The following is a 16,558-nucleotide window of genomic DNA, read 5'->3' on the forward strand; positions in this document are numbered from 1 at the left end:
TCTGCTATAATAGTCACTATTGCTAAGAAATGGAACCAGCCTAGACATCCGTAAGAGATGGCAGAAGAACTATGTATACACACAGTGGAGTTTTAGTTAGCCAGGGAGGAAATTAAATCATGACCTTTAGAGGAAAATGAGTGCAACCGGAGATCATCATACTAGGAGACAGGCCAGACCCAGAAACATAAACACTGCATATACGCTCTTATATGTAGACTCTAGATTTAAATGTGTGTGTGTGTGATATGAAATGGGAAGGGGAGATCTTAAGGGAAGAGCAATGGAATACGTGTGACAGGAAAGCAGAAGAGAGGGCTATCTGATGGGAAGACGGGCATCTGGAAGTCACAGGGAGAGCGCAGGAGAGAGATGGGAGCCTGGGCCCATCAAACAAAGCATATGGCACGTGTGTAAAAATGGCAGAACAAACCTCGTTACATTGTATACTAACTTAAAACGTATTTTTAAAAGAGTGGATGGCTCTTGTAAACAGAGAAGACTCGGTAATCTGTTCACAAAGGTCCTGCAGGGCTCTGGCTGACCATTACTGCCTGGCTAGTCTCTGTAACTACAACCTTCTACTCGCCCAAGCGCTGTGCCTAAGGATAGCTTCAAGCTAGAGCCAGCAGTTAGAAAGATGACTGCAAGTGTCCAAACTTGGTTAAAGGCACTCTCGGGCTGCAGTGGAAAGTCCCGGGGCTTGGCTCTGCAATCAGCGGCCCTCCTGGCTACACCAACCATTCTCCACACGCTGATCGGGTCCTGCTCACCCTTTGTGACCAGGTCCGAGTTCTTCCTGCACACATGTAAAGGCATGGTCACTACATGTAACCAGGCCCTGCCACGCCTCCCCTCATTCTGTCACAGCTGCTGATCCCTGTAGTCTCCCCCTCCCCCACCCCATCTTCTGTTTGGCTTCCCAACGAGGGTCTGTGTTGCTTTAGGGTAGAGCTGTGCTTGGTCTTGTAAAGGTTTTGCAAATCTCTTCCAAAAGACCTAATCCAACTTGCATATATTTTCTTCTTCAAAATGTGTTTAAATTCTTTCACTGGGCTTAGCTCAGTGACAGGCAGACTGATCAGAATACATGTGGCCCTGGGCGCAAGCTCCAGCACCACACGCCTAAAAGTATCATTTTTAATCTCGTATTTAATTTTCTCATGCTGGGGACTGAGCCTTATAGGAGCTATGGGCATTTTACAATTAGAAATACATCCTTTGTCTGTCGTCTTTTGAAATATAATTTAAACCTTTTAAGCTGTGGAACAGTCCCTGTCACCTAGACTTCTGTGTTTCGTTCTCCATCTGGCCTCGACTGCCATCTGAGCTTACAGCCTAGCCATGAACTTGCAACTGTTCCGTGTCCTGTCTTTTGGCGTACCAGCAGATGCCCAAGCCCCTTGTAAGTGTCACTCACTGGATTTCCACTCTGAAACCTTCACAGTTCCTTTCTCCTGTGTCTTTATGTCCTTTCCCCTGGGAGGACGAGGCATTGGTGGAGAGATGTCAGACTTCCTCCTCCTCCTCCTCTTCCTCCTCCTCTTCCTCCTCCTCCTCCTCCTCCTCCAGGTATGGAGCAGAGTGAGTGTTACCTACTTACTCATCCTGAAGATGCTGAAAATGCACAGGGCTCCTCAACACACTCCATGCCCCACAGGCAGGGAAGGAGCGAGAGTGTCTTCTCACTAGATCAGACACTTGTGCAGGCCTGGGACTGCCCCGTCACCACCATCTCTAGTATCTGGGGCAACACAGGCCCCAGAAGGCACTGGGTGAAATCCTGTTGGCTTTCCTCTGTAAACCAACCTCTGAGGCTGGGAGCAGACGCAGACTACACAGAACAAAGGAGACTTGCTTGGGCTCTGCTCTTCTCCCTTTGGGGCTCCCCACCAATGACCCATACCTACCAAGTGTGATCAGCCCTTCTCAAGTGGTAACACTCTCGCTCCCCTAAGAACCATGGAGCCAGTGGGGCTTCTTTATAGAGGTCCAACGCAGTTTAATGTCATCGTTGAATGCGCGGCCATGGAAAATTCACAGCCAGCATTCCTGGAGTCTCCTCACCCACGGGATATTCTAAGTTTAAAGGAGGAGCAGCCTTCACTAGCCAAGCAAGTAATTCTCTAAGCAAAGATAATTCTAGAAACTAGTTATATGCAACATATGATTCTTAGCACATAATGGATTCTAAACATTCACATTCAGTGAAATGGGCTAAGTCGGGTGTGAAGTGTGACGTATGAGCTGATTTTCCATTAAGGGTGCAAGCAGAACCGAATGGAAAAACAGATTTATGCAGGAGAGGAGGTGTCTCTCCAGCCAGGGGGGTGAGGGTGCTCTCTCACAAGAAAGGCGCCTGTGTTTCAGGCCTCCCCGTCAGAACCACAACTTTCACATGCCTGGTTTGTGAAGGGAAAATATTAAGAGGTATTCTCTGAAAATAGGTCTGTCTCTTCCTTCTCTCGTTCCTGGGCAGAAGGAGACTTCATCAATCACTCTTAGCAGTCTGATGAAGACACCAGCACACTGAGACAAAGGCTGAAGGTAAGACCGCTGAGGTCAAAGGTCAGCCCCAAAATCCTGCTGCCACCATCTACTCCTTGTGTGACCTTGGGCAAGGTTACTCTCCTCTGCCTTCAGCCTGCTTGTCTTCAAAATGGGGACAATGAGCAATCCAAGTGCTCATCAGCAGGGTACTACACTGTGCTATCTCCATATAATGGGAGATCACTCCTCAGTAAAGATGAAAATACTAACAATGCATGCAACAGCCTGGACCACGGTTGGGCTCATAATGAGAAAAAAAAAAAGCCAGGCATGTTTATGTTTCTTTCTATCAGCTGAGATAACATGTATGTACTTATGCTTCCATTTTTTTCTAAGAAATGAAATTGTTTTATTAGGGAAAAGGAAAGCACCAGCAGCTGTTGAGGCCAGAGGCAGAGGAGCGCTGAGGAGGGTAGTGGAAAGACACTCTGTGTGTTCAGTCTCTGATGCAGGCAGCTGAGGAGACCTCCCTGCGTGTGTGACGGAGGCTTCACAGGGCATAAATGTCAGCCCAACTCAAACTGTCTATGTTAAATAGTTAAGGATTTCTGTACTTAAAAGACTCAATAGAGTTGATTTAAAAACCGTTGGCATGGGGAGCTGAGTGTCAGGAAGGTTCCTGCAGCACAAGCGTTATAAATTAAGGTCCTGGGAACCCAGATAAAAAGCTAAGCAAGGCGGTGTGTGCCCCAAATGGCAGCAGTGCAGGGCAAGGGCAGCGGGCCGGTCCCTGGAGCTCACCGGCTGCCTAGGAACTGATGGACTCCACCGTTAGTTACTGAAGCAAAGCTGAAGAATATTAAGAAATGGATCCGTATGAGCCTCTCACCTTTGTATGAAGATGTACACACACACACACACACACACACACACACACACACACACACACACTCAGACTCACACATACAACACAAACACATGCAGTCTGGGCCACAGGATGTTGACTGTTCTGAGAATCACATGACACAGTATGTAGAACAAGCTAAACTTGGTAGAATATGCCTATAATCCCAGCATGGAGGAGTCGATGGCCAGAGGAACAGAAGTTCAAGGTCAGCCTGGGTGACATGGTGGAAACTGTGTCTCAAAGGGGAAAAAAAATTAAAACAAAACCTTTCAAAGAAGACAAAGAAAATATAAAGCACCTGTCTTGGTGGCTGGTCCAAGGTGGCCAGTTAGCAGTAAATGGTGATGGTGGCGTTAGTGGACACCTTGGGTGCAAGAGTTCTCCCGGTGTCTCCTGAGTTCTGCCACACTATCTAACAATCTCCAAGCCTCCATTTCTTAAGGTGCTCAAGGGCAGGTTTGCTCATGCTGGCCTAGGGAGCCCCTCCAAGCTGCAGCAGTGCAGCTCTAAAACAGAGACCCCGTGACAACCAGGACAGCCTCTGGCCCCACACATTTACATGTGGCGAGTGCAGCATTTGCAAAGGGTGGCTGTGATTTTTTTCTAGTTCCTCCTTAAAATGCAGCATTTTCCACAGTGAACAGAGTAGAGTGTCAGAAGTCCTTTGAGGGGCGCTGGAAGATGGTTCCGGGTGGCCTGGCTGACAGCCTGGCGACACCAGTGAGCCAACACCAGTGGACCATGAAACACTGTCTTCTTGTTATTTCCATTTGGAAGTTTCTGTCAAAAAGCTCTAGATGTGAATTTAACGTCTTCTTACATAAAACCCAAGTGTCTTGGTGTTATAAACATATGCACAAGCAAGTAGAGACTGAAGTTACTCAGAAAATCACCTGCAGGGCATGGCTTGCCATATACTCATTCCTACCCAGCGTTCCAGACCGGCCAGGTAACCCCGTTCCCATCTCCTCGGTCCAAGCCGAGGCTCCCTCCTGTCCTCTCCAGCCTCAGAGGGCTTCAGCTGCAGCACAGCTAAACATACTGTCAAACACAGCCTGTCACACATCTACTGAGGCTGCTTGTTTAAGTTAGTTCAGTTCTGTGTGTCGTCCCCCACCCCCCGCCCCTGGCCCCAGATTCTGACCTAAGCATGCCAGAGACCTGTATCTGAGCCACTATCCCAAGCTTGAGATTACCAAATTTTACAGACTGGATTTTCTGCCTCTTTTCATGTATACACACACACACACACACACACACACAAACCTGCTAAAAAAGACATAAGGGCAGTGCTTCCAAAGACCGAGGGACACCACATGTGCTCCTGCTGTACGCAGACACTGGCCCGTGAGCTGACTCTGACCTCAGGAGGGGGAACTGAGAAGTGAGCCAACTGCCACTCTGGCTTCCTGCACAAAGGTATGCTGGGCACCGTCACAGCAGGGACACCTACACTGAGTATGGAGGCCTCCTGAGATGAGGAGGAAAACTAAATTTTAGGGGAGCTTAGGTGACTGCAAGTGGAGAAGCAGAGTATCTGGTAGTCAGCAAAGCAGGCAGGCAAGGACTCGGGGTGGGGGTGGGGCACACCCAGGTCTCCCAGCCAGGCCCTGACTTCCTGGAAGGCGGCTCACCTTCTCCTTCATCTGATCCAGTCAGGCTGTGTTGTCTCAGGCGGTGGCTGTCAGTGAAAAACAGGAAGGAAGAAAATGAGTTTCAAACATAGAGAGCTTATAAACCTAGCATTTGTAAGTGTCCCAACTAGTTTTATGTCAACTGGACAGGAGCTGAAGTCATCTGAAAGAGGGGAGCCTTGATTCAGAAATCGCCTATATAAGATCCAGCTGTAAGGCATGTTCTTAATTAGTGATTGGTGGGCGAGGGCCCAGCCCACTGTGGGTGGAGCCATCCCTGGGCTGTGGTCCTGGGTTTTACAAGAAAGCAGGCCGAGCAAGCTAATGAGAAAGCCCTTATGCAGCCCCCTCCATGGCCTCTGCCTCAGCTCCTGCCTCCAGGTTCCTGCCCTGTTTGAGTGCCTGTCCTGACTTCCCTCATTGATGTGGGAGTGGAAGCCAAACAAACCCTTCCTTCCCCAACTTGCTTTTGGTCGTGGTGTTTCGTCACAGCAAGAGAAACCCTGACTAAGACAACAGGTAATAAATATTCTCCTTCTTCCATCATCTTGGCCAAACCTTTTCAGGTCTGCTTGTGCATGGTTACATGGGCTGTGCAACACACCGCTCCTGAGGGCAGCACCCACAGACTGACATGAATGCCCTCCCACCTCTGGAAAGATGAGAGCACTTGTCATTATATCTTTGTCTACAACCTTTCCCCTGCATTTTAATTAACTTCGTTTTTCAACTGTATGTCTTGGGAGAAGGCCAACATCAGGAGATGGCCATTACCTCTGTCAACCTGTGCTGTTGCAGCTAAAGTCTGGGCTGGCATCCCGATACCTGGACATGTAATCCTAGAAAGCCCATGGTGAGACTATGACATGGGCACCAGTGCCAGGTTCCGACCTTCAGGGGAGGAGGCAGCATGAAGCAAGCTCTTAATTCACCATGCAGATCCCAGCCCCAAGCCAGGGTCCAGACTATTTGATTTTCTCTTTGAAGACTTAATTATTATTTTATTTATGTGGGCGAGTGTTGTGTCTGCGTGTGCCTGGTTTCCATGGAGGTCAGAGGAGGGTGCTGGGTCCCCTAGAACTGGAGTTAAGGATGGCTGTGAGCTGCTATGTGGGTGCTGGAAGCCCACCCCAGGTGTTCTGCAAAGGCTTTAAGTGCCAAGCCGCCCCTCCAGCGTTCGTGTTTTTTTCAATGCCGTGTCCAATACAGGCTGGAGAGGCAATGACACCCAGCTCACTACAGGACACATAGCAACATGGGGACTTACTCTTCCATCTCCTCAGAAGTTTTCTTTCCCAATCTGAGAAAAACAAAAACAAAGAGACAAAGTTTAAGACAACCCATCCCCTTCATACACTTGAAGCATTGTCTGGGAAGAGGCTCAAGTTGGGGTGAGTCAGCACATTCCAAACGCTTTCTTTGCAGCCACTGTGTGTGTGTGGGGGGGGGGGAGGGAGAGGGAGAGAGAGAACACTCAGGTATGCATTAGATCAAGTGTATTCCTGGATCCCCTGCCCCCATCACCCTCTCTTTGACACAGGGCTGCCTGGAACTCTAAGTAGACCAGGCTGGCCTAAAACTCACAGAAATCCATTTGCCTTGCATCTGCCTCCTGAATGCTGAGATTAAAGGCTCATACCATCACGTCCTGCCACCTTATCTTTTGAAACAGGGTTTTTGTCACCAAACCTGGTACTCACTGGCTAGACTGGCTGGCTGGTCAGCAATTTCTGGACCCCTGCCCCATTCTAGGGTGGCAAACATATATAACCATATCATGTTTTTGTTTTGTTTTGATTTTTGGTTTTTCAAGACAGAGTTTCTCTGTGTAGCCCTGGCAGTCCTAGACTTCACTGTGTAGACCTGGCTGGCCTTAAACTCAGGAGATCTGGCTGCCTCTGCCTCCCGAGTGCTAGGATTAAAGGCATGCGCCACCACGCCCGGGCTCAATCATGTTTTTTTGTTTTGTTTTGTTTTTTGTTTTTGGTGGATGCTGGGGATAAGAACTCAGGTCCTCATGACTTCGCAGTGGGTTGCTTTACTGTCTGGGCCACGTTCCCAGCCCTGTAAGGCCTTCTTAAAGCCTTGACTCAGCACAGCTCCAAATTAAACTACTGAGTTTGAGTGCTGGTAGAGCAAGAAGCAGGAAACGGAAATGGATGCAGACACTGCTTCCTGTCACACCAACTGACTCGCTGACTGAGAGCTGTTTTCAGTGACTGAGTCAGTTCTGGTCATTTTGGGGGGAAATTCCTTACCAGCCTAGGTAAGCTCACAGAAGCAAATGGGGTGCACTGGCCCAGCTGCTCAGGTCTTCTCTCTCACCAGCATGAGGGACCAGAGACACATGCCTGGCATTGGGTGAGGAATAAGTCTAGAATAAGAGACCTGGACCTGTGTGACACTAGTGCCCTTGCTTAGGGCGGCAGTCCTCACATGTCAGTGTCATGAGATCCACTGCGAAGCCCGCGAGACATGCAGACTGCTGGGCATGCTGTAGAGAGATTTCTGGATCAGCTGATATAGGGATGGGGAACCCAGGGTTACATGCTGTCACTGTTATCTGTGGTATTATTACTGTTGCTAGTATTATTAGCATCTTATGTTACTGGGAACTGAAGTAGCAATGAAATAATTTTATGGGTGGGGTCACTGCAATATGAGGCACTGTTTTAAAGGGTCACAGCACTAGGAAGGTTGAGAACCACTGATCTAGAGTGTAGGTGAATTTGGTTTGGACCACACTGCTGGTTTTTCTTGTAACAAATGCTCATCTTTCTGGATTACTGTAATAAAAAGCTTGGCAACCACACAGTGCTGGGACAGAAGCCTGAACTTTGGCCACCCTGGGCTCCCTCAGACAGGGCCAGGAGTTCTGAGTCACTCGGTCTGTGCTGTTGGTTTTCTTAGAGGAGCCAAGGGACAGCAGGGTGGTTCCTACAGCTGTGAGGAGATCAGTGTGTGAGCCAGAGGCAGCGAGGTGGAACGTACATTCCAAACCCAGTGTGTGTTTCCTATAGAAAGATAAATGGGCACATATATGTATGTGCCTTCAAGGATCCAATATGAAGTCAGATCTATACCTGTCCGATCTCCAAGGGCATCTTAGGTAGTGCCACACACACAACAGTTTTCAGTATTCCCACGGACTTCCACGGTGCCACTGCAGTGGCCAGTGACACTCAAGGATACTGGGGTCCTGTGGCCATGGGCCTCTCTCTCACCACAGAGCTAGTTAGTGATGAGCCTGACACTAGACTCTGTTTCCCTCAGTGTCACCCTGAATCACAGACACACTGTCCCAGCTGGCATGCCAGCATCCCGGGGCACACGCGCATCTGTCTGTATTCCTGTGCACATGGTCCGTCTAACCCCCCCTGCCTACACAGGAACTGAAGACAGTCCTCCAGGCGGCTCTCAGCCATGGGAAGCAAAAGAATCACATGCAAAGCATTCTCAATGGAGACGTGCTAGTCCCATCCCCACCCCCACCCCCACCGCAGATAGTAATTTCTAGAAACAGGTCCCAGTCATGGTTGTGAGAGTCACATCCATAGCTGTACTCCAGATATGAGGCTGGGATTCATAGCTGCTAAGCAGCAAAATGGATGCCTGCCTCCCTTCTCCTCCTCAGCTGCCTGCTGCCTTCCACCAGAAGTGTTAATGAATATGGACTTGAAGAAGAAATGGCCGGGAGCCCAAACAGCCCACAGAGCAAAGCTTCTGTTCCTGGGACTCACACAGAGTCTTCGGTGTTTGCATAACCCAACCAGGAGTTCGCCACCACGGCGGGCCAGACAATTCAGACCCATTAGAGATGCTCACTCGCTCAATATGCAAAATGTAAAAGCATGGCGCTTGCTGAACCAGCACTTTGAAGAGTTAATTAAATGCCAGGTTTCTTTTGAGGGGCTCCTCCATCACTTGCTGCCTGCTTTGGCCATTCTGAAAACAACTTTGCCTGTGGACCAGAGGAAACAACCCCACCCCCTCTCACCTTGCAGACTTGATCACAGGGGCACAAGAGTGGTGAGAAAGCATGTGTGGCCAGCAACGGCCCCAATCCTGGCCAGCTGATACGGCGGTCCTTTGCACACCACCAGAACACCTGGGCATGAGATGCAGCACTCCAAGTATTGGCGTCTCAGACAGAAATGGTTAAAGGCTGCCTTGCTACCACCACCTTCCTTTAAAGCCCAGAGCCCTGGCTCAGCACGCAACCAGTCCCCTCCTGGTTTTCATACCTGCTTCTCTCTGCCCTGCTCAGCTTGATGCAGCCATGTGGGTCTCAGGAGAGTTGAGAGTTGGCCCTGGGGCTGCGGGAGACCAGGCACTAACATTGTCTAACTTCTGAACGGCCATTACAGACAGCGTACGTGCTGTACCACAACAATTCCATTATCATTCTTACTAACTCTGTTGTACAACAGAAGAGGCCAAGGCTCAGAGAGGTAACATAGCTTGCTTTCTGCTGTCCAACTGGAGAACACTGGGTGAATATAAGTCAGGATGGCTAACCCCAAGAGCTCAGCTTTTAGCCCCTGCCTGGCAGGGACACACATATATAATAGCAGCTTTACATGGGCAGATATGCCCCTGCTAGGAATCAATTAATATTTTCCATGGCACAAATATGCTTTGAACTTTTAGTAGGGCTACAGTTTTGCCAAGTCTCCCAATATGGTGGTTTAACTGTTCTTTGTAGTTTATTATACATCTTGTAATATGGTGGGGAGGGGTCTTATCTTGCTAGGTCACCCTTTTGCTTATGGCAGGCTGAGGACAAGCGTGACCTCACCGTCACACAGCATGACTGCAGCCACAGCAAACCCAAGGATTCTAGGTTCTCCTCCTTTCATTCTGGGGCTCCATGGAAAAGAACCTGCTATAGGGTAAAAAAAAAAATCACCCCTGGGGTAACTCCTCAGATGAGGGTCGATCTACCTTTGTGTGTGTTACCTGTGTCAGCTCTTGCAGCCATCTGTCCTCGCTGCCCCCACCTCACCCTTGCTACATCAAGGGCTTGGGCTGGCCATCATGATCAAAGTAAGGACTACATCTGAGGGACCTCTAAGTGCATATGTGCAGACCTTGCTAGCAGCTGAGGGGGAGGCCCCCAAAGCACCCTGGGTGCCCTCTGCCACCGGACAAAGCCTTTGACTGCTGCCTCCATGCAAAGGCTGGATGTGGCCCTAATGCGGACCTCGTGGAAATCGTCTCATGTGCCTAATGGAACACTGCGGAGACCTAAATGCAGCTAAAGCACCATGGCTCAGAGGCCAGCCGGGAGTCTGTCTTTATGCAGCATGACAATGTTCGGTGGCTAATTGAATACCGTTAACCTAGTTTAGCAGGGGACATAACTGGGATAAATGGGGGGAAGTGTCCTTGAAGCCTCTAAATGGCGACGGCACACACTGGACCCCAGACTTGCCTTCCTGCTGAGGCAGAATGCATGCCAAATGCACCCCAGGGCCACTGTACATCCCAGCAACCAGTGGGCACAAAGGACAACTGCAGCTCACTGCAGGTCACATGGGTTCACTGCAAAAAGGTGGAATTCTGCAGCAGGGACCAAGTTCATAGAAGAGAATTAGTAAGAGAGAAATCAGGAAATACATAATGACCAAGTTCCTTGCAATGTACCAATGTGTCCTCCTGTGGAAGGAAGCAATCAAAATGCCATTTCCCTATAAAGTGTTCTAGCCTCATGGTTAAAAATACCTGATAGAAACCTCAGAACTGCCAGGCGTGTTGGCGCACAGTTTTAATCCCTACACCCAAGAGGCAGAGGCCTGCTCTATATGGTGAGTTCCAGGCCAGTCTAGGCTAAGTAGTGAAACCCTGTCTCAAACAAAAAAACAAAACAAAACACCCAAACCAAACCATCCAAACCAACCCAAAACTCACCTCCCCACTGCCTCTGAAAGCTCAGAACTTCCACCCAGGCCTGAGTAATAGAAGGCTATTCCTCCTGGTCCCTACAGCAAGGCCCCACATTATACACGTGGCCCTCCAAATGGGCTTTCATAATGGAAATCAAAGGTCTGCTGTTGTAAACATTGTCCACTCACTGTCCACTCAGGACCAGGTAATGAACTGAACACTTGGGTCTCTGCTCTAAGCTGTCCCCACACCTAAAAGTCTAAGAAAAGCCACCAGATTTCTCACTCGGGTCTCTTCAGAAAGTGCAAGTGCCTACCTCCCCTCGGTTCCTGGTTCTGGTCATGAGGATTAGTATGATCTTTCATCACTTCTTTTACAGGTAAGTGAGGACTCCCTAGTGTCCCCATTTTGCCACTGTGTGGTTCCAGGCTACATCGCATCCTATTTAGTTTGTGCAAGAACAGCTCATCATCAAGTATCATGTCGAGAGATGAAAACCACGTCCCAGTCCGGTGTGTGCACAAACCCTGTCCCCTGGATGTGAGAGCGAATTACATGGCCATTCCTGGATGAAGCCTGCCCCCTGCTGGGAAAATTAAAAGTAACATCTTTGTTAGGAATTTAACAGCTGGAAGAAAAAGGAGTCGGAACACACAGCAACAGTTTTAGAAGCTGAATCCAGTTACGGGACCATATAAAACATGTGCCCGAGTCTGCTGCAGGGAAAAGAGCTTGGAGTCTGTACCTCAGGCGCTTCAAGTAAGCATTATATTACTTAGGAAACCTTCATTGGGGCGCGGTTATCGACTAGAACGAGTAAGAACAGGGAACTGGGGAAGCTCTGGTTGATATTTCCTACTCTGGTAGGAGACAAGAGCATTATAGAAATAACATTAATCCTCCTAAACTCACACTGCAAAGCCTCCAGGTCACTGTCATCCACCCTGAGTAGTGACTGTTAAGTTTGACATGGCGACTACAAGGGACCCAAAGAAGGCTCAAAGCTTGCTGGTCGCAGAGCTAGAACCCCACGCGGAACCTTCACGTTTTGCTCTTCTACACTGTAAACTTCATGGGATGGGAGGCTGGCGGAAGCCAAATGCCAAGAAGGGGCCCAGAAGGAATTAGCCACGGCAGTCAGGCTTCCTGGAAGACCTGCCCAGTGAGCGACAGGCAGTGAAGCTACAGGAAGACTTTCCAGTTGGAAAAGGCGTCCTGGACAAAAGGGCAGAGCCATGACAGGGCCACAGGAGGCCAGACAAGGTGGTAGCTGCTGGCGGCTAGCTAGCGCGGGTCCACAGGCAGGCTTGCTCAGAGGGAGCGCTAGCCACACCAACCATGCTGAGCTGCAAGCCAATCTCCACGGGGTCACTGGCTCCCCTGCAGTCATTCAAGCCAACACGGAAGCTGGATTTCTACAGAGAACAGGCAGCTCGCCCTGGACTCCGCAGTTCACTGGTGCAAAGGTGGAAGTGGAGGAGGTTACCTCTGCTCCTATGGAAGGGAGAAGGGAGGGAGGTGGCAGCTGTGGACTAAGCGGGAACAGTCTCCCAAGCAGTCTCATGTCAGATGCCACTGTCTGGATTTCTGCTACAGCTGCGTAGTTTCTACACCTGCTCCATATTTCCTTTTAAAAGGCTCCTGACTTCAATTATATGAAAAGAAATTACATTCGCAATGGAAAGATAGTATTGGCAATCAGAGGGCCCACACAGTAAAAACATCTTTATTTTAGTGTAGCTAGATACGACAGTTTGCCAAAAGTCTGGGCCTCCAGCATCTTCTGTTAGGAGTGGAAGCTAGCAGGCTGCAGAAGTGTTAAAGAAATACTGGGACACAGTGAGACTCGATCATGGCTCATCAGAGGAGAAAGCTAATGGAAAAGATAACCACGCCGAGGCCTGAGTCCCGTCTTGATGAAACGCAGCTACGTGGACCATGAAAGAGGCAACAGAAGCCGAAATCAGGGGTTCCTATGTCAGAGGCCAACTTCTTGGTGTTTCTAGAAACACTGATCTCAATTCTCCTGGGTTTGTGTCTTAGTTTTCTTTTGTTGAGTTGAAGCTCCCTATACTGCTCAGGCTGGCCTTGAACTTGACTTCACCTCCCAAATGCTAGCATTTAGGGTCACTCCATCACAGAGGCCCGTAAAGACTTCCTCCTACACTAAACTGCTGCTTCTTTTTACTCCTCTTTTACATCCTACACTCACCCACAGAAAGGACGAGGTGTGTACAGGGAAGCTCCCGAGACTCCTACATCGTCCTTGTAGCTACTACATTTGAGACAAGAGGACCAGCAGGGCTCAGTGTGGTGGCTTCTTGGTGATCTCAGAGTACCCAGGGAGGGTAAAGGTAAGTATGAGCCAAGGGCATCCTGCCGCTTCAAAACATGGCTTCTTACATTAACCAGGAAACCAGAAAACACTAGCAAAGGCACCTGTACGTAGCTCTGGTAAGAAGATGGGCCCCAAAGTAAAATCCATGATGAGGCCACCAGATCAACAGACTGGAGCTCTTGCGAGGAAGCTGTTTCCTGTGCGCATATGCCCAAACTGCTGCAGCTCAGAATAAAACTGCTCGTGGTTATTTCTTAATAGAGGACTAAAAAGCAAAGGGAGGAAGCAGGTATGATGTTCACAGACACATTTTATTTTTGAGAGCACGAACCCATCAAAGGGAGAACAAGGGGAGCACTTCTGTCAGGAGAATTTGAGGCGATGGCTGGCGTCACTCAAGCATTCCCTCCTGGCTTCTACCTGCTCAGACTACAAGGCAACCAGTCTCCCTTTAGCTCAGCCTGACTGGCTCAGGGGATACAACTTTTTTCCTTCAAAGTTTTTTTTTGTTGTTGTTCATAAGATTGCTTCATATGATCAACATCTCATTTCTGTGAGGGTCCCAGAGGACGGCCGGAAAGGCAATTTTATTCCAAGCACCTAGCGCTTGTACAAATAGTACGGTGTGTGGCCTTTTCATGAACTTGAGATGAATGTGAGCGCCTCTCAAGGTCTGAGAATGGGCAAGGCTGTAGGATTCGAGGCACATTCCATTATACTAATTAGCTGCATGACCTTGGGGGGTGGAGCAAGGTGACATGTAAGGGCCTATCTGACTGCAAGATCCTGCAATTCTGAGCCACTTAACCTCTGCAGGCCTCCTGGTCTCCATCTCGGAGCTGAGGAAACCATGGTCCGCTGGTGCCTGGGGTTCTCCCGAGTTAAGACCGGGTCACCAGCCCTGCCTCCCTTGATCCACGGCCTACCCCATATCAGTTTTCTGGGAATGTCCTCTAGTCTGCCAGCCTCCAAGCTGCCCCTTCTGCACACTGGCTTCCTCCTACCTGAAAATGTCAACCAAGACAGTGTAACATGCTTATCTGGAGACCCAAGTCAACATGGTGGGGCAGGAAGCGGGGTGAAGGGGAGGGTAGGAAGGAAATCGTCTTTCCTCTCCCAGTCCTTTTTAGGGACAACACTGTCACCTGCATGGAGAAGTCTGGCTTTCTCTTGATGATTCTCCTAACCCACCCACCTGCTTTCAACCGTCTTACTGTATCTTCTCGCTGAGTGTCACTCCCATCTCCCTCCCTGCCAGGTGACTGGAAGAAGGGTATCTGCACAGGTTCCTGAACCCTCTAAACCTCCAACCCCAACCATGGTACAGCCCTGGGCTGTGGGCCTTGCTTTATACAGCTTGCCGGAAACCAGAGAGTCTGGCTGTGGCATGTCCGAGGGCTTCGATGTGCATCTCCCCAAAACTCATGTTGCAACTTAAGCCCTAGGGCAGCAGTGGCTGAGAAACACAGCTTTCATGGGTGCTCCAAGCCTAAGAGCAGAGGGATTTAGCACATTAGGAAAAGGCTGGAGGGAACTCATTAGGTCCTTCCACCCTTCCATCAGAGGACACAGCCACAGGCGCCATCTTGGAAGCAGGGGGCACTTCTCACCAGAATCTGCTGCTGTCTTTTACTTCCCGGATCCAGTATGTGGGAGAAACATTCCTATTAGCTGGTCTGGTCTATTATGTCTTGTTACAGCAGCAGAAACAGACTAAGACAGAGAGAGGCTCAGACCGTGTTTCACCACTCTCTAGCTGGGTGTTCTTGGGAGAGTTCCTTAAACAGTGAAATACCACCTTCTGCTCCACAGGGCTGTTCCAGGAATCGAGTGGCATAATTTGGGCAAAGTACTGGGCATATTCTTATCTTATAGGATCTGATGCCAGCTCCAAGTATCTAGTGCCAGAACTAAGGTAAACTGCAGGACAGCAGGCTGGTATCCATTAGACAACTGCATAGTGTGTGAAGAGAACACACGAACACACACACACACACACACACACACACACACACGCCACTGAAGTCAGCAGTGAAGTTGTGAGTATTGAACACATAGAGGGATAATGGGTAAGCCGTTTCGCACCTCTCACAAAGAGGATGTCCTCTGAGAAGCACAGGTTTGCCTTCTGTCTGCAAACACCTCAGGATTGTGCTGTGTCAAAAAGACCTTCAGAAGAACTGAGACACAGTATGTCCCTTCCTTGTACCATTGGTCTCACGCCAGTCAGCACTCTAGTGGCGCCCATAACCTGAAAGATGAAGTCACGCCTACAGCTCCAGGGCCTTTTTCTCCCCTGGGCTATCCCTGGGTTCTAGTCCCCATGGCAGCTCGCTCTGAACACACTTGGTTCATCCGGGCCTCCACACGCCTGGCCTGTGCCTCACTTTCATCAACGGTCTCACTTCAAAGCAGTAATTTTTGAAGGAAAATGACTTGCTCTGAAAGCTCTCACGGGCTTTCAGGGGTGCAGAGGCCTCTGTGATCACGTGTGTGCTGCTGGGGTGTGCTGGGACTGGACCCAGGGCTTTACACTGAGGTTTGACTTTACTGTAACTGAGAAGGCAGAGCTGCAAGCTCAGCCGCCAGGGATCCGCATTCTACCGCTGCCTTTCTTAAAATGTCCTCGCTTGCTGATAGGAAGGCTCAAGGCTCGTCTTCTGCAACTTCCCACCTCCAAGGTGTAAATACATGGGATTTAGTTCCCAGAGTTAACACGTGCTATCGGTGAGAAGGGAAACCCTGAGGTTCTTGTGTATGTGCATCTGCGTGTGTGTGCTTGTGCGTTCCTGCATGTGCGCTCTTGTGCAAGTGCATGTTTGAGTACACATGTGTGCATGGAGGCCAAAGGCTGGCCTTGGAACATTGGTTATCTTCCTCAATTGCTTCTCTACCTTTTTTGGGGGGGGAAGTGTGAGATAGGGTCTCTTACTGAACTCGGAGCTCACCAATTAGACTACACAGGCGAGCCAGCAAGCCCCAGGGATGGTCCTGCCTCCACTCCTCAGCACTGGAATCACATGCATGTGCCATGGTACCCTGCTTTTTACATGTGTGCTGGTGACTGGAACCTAGGTCCTCATACCTCCAGGCCAAGCACTTTACCAACTGAGCCGTCTCTCTGGCCCTGTGACCATCTAGTTTTAGTCCAAACTCCTCAGGGAACTGAGGACCAGAGAGTGCACATGATGTGACCAAGATCGCATGGTGAGGCAGGAAAGAGCACAGGTAGACACGGGAAAAGGAGGGATGCTCAGTCAGCCAGCTCAGGAAACAGGCGCCTGGCCATACTAGCACGTGTGC

General features: G+C 49.6%; 1 protein-coding gene across 1 annotated transcript in view; it reads right to left on the reverse strand.

The window, feature by feature from the left end:
* Nucleotides 1-16,558, reverse strand: part of IFT43 (intraflagellar transport 43) — a 74,290-nt gene that overhangs the window by 16,609 nt on the left and 41,123 nt on the right. The window contains exons 4-5 of the mRNA XM_084792685.1: nt 6,299-6,331; nt 5,032-5,078 (exon numbers count right to left, since the gene is read on the reverse strand). Coding sequence (XP_084648811.1) covers nt 5,032-5,078; nt 6,299-6,331 — 80 coding nt within the window. The remainder of the gene's footprint in view (nt 1-5,031; nt 5,079-6,298; nt 6,332-16,558) is intronic.

The sequence above is a fragment of the Acomys minous genome, assembly GCF_964271855.1.
Source record: "Acomys minous genome assembly, chromosome: 8".
Classification (NCBI taxonomy): domain Eukaryota; kingdom Metazoa; phylum Chordata; class Mammalia; order Rodentia; family Muridae; genus Acomys; species Acomys minous.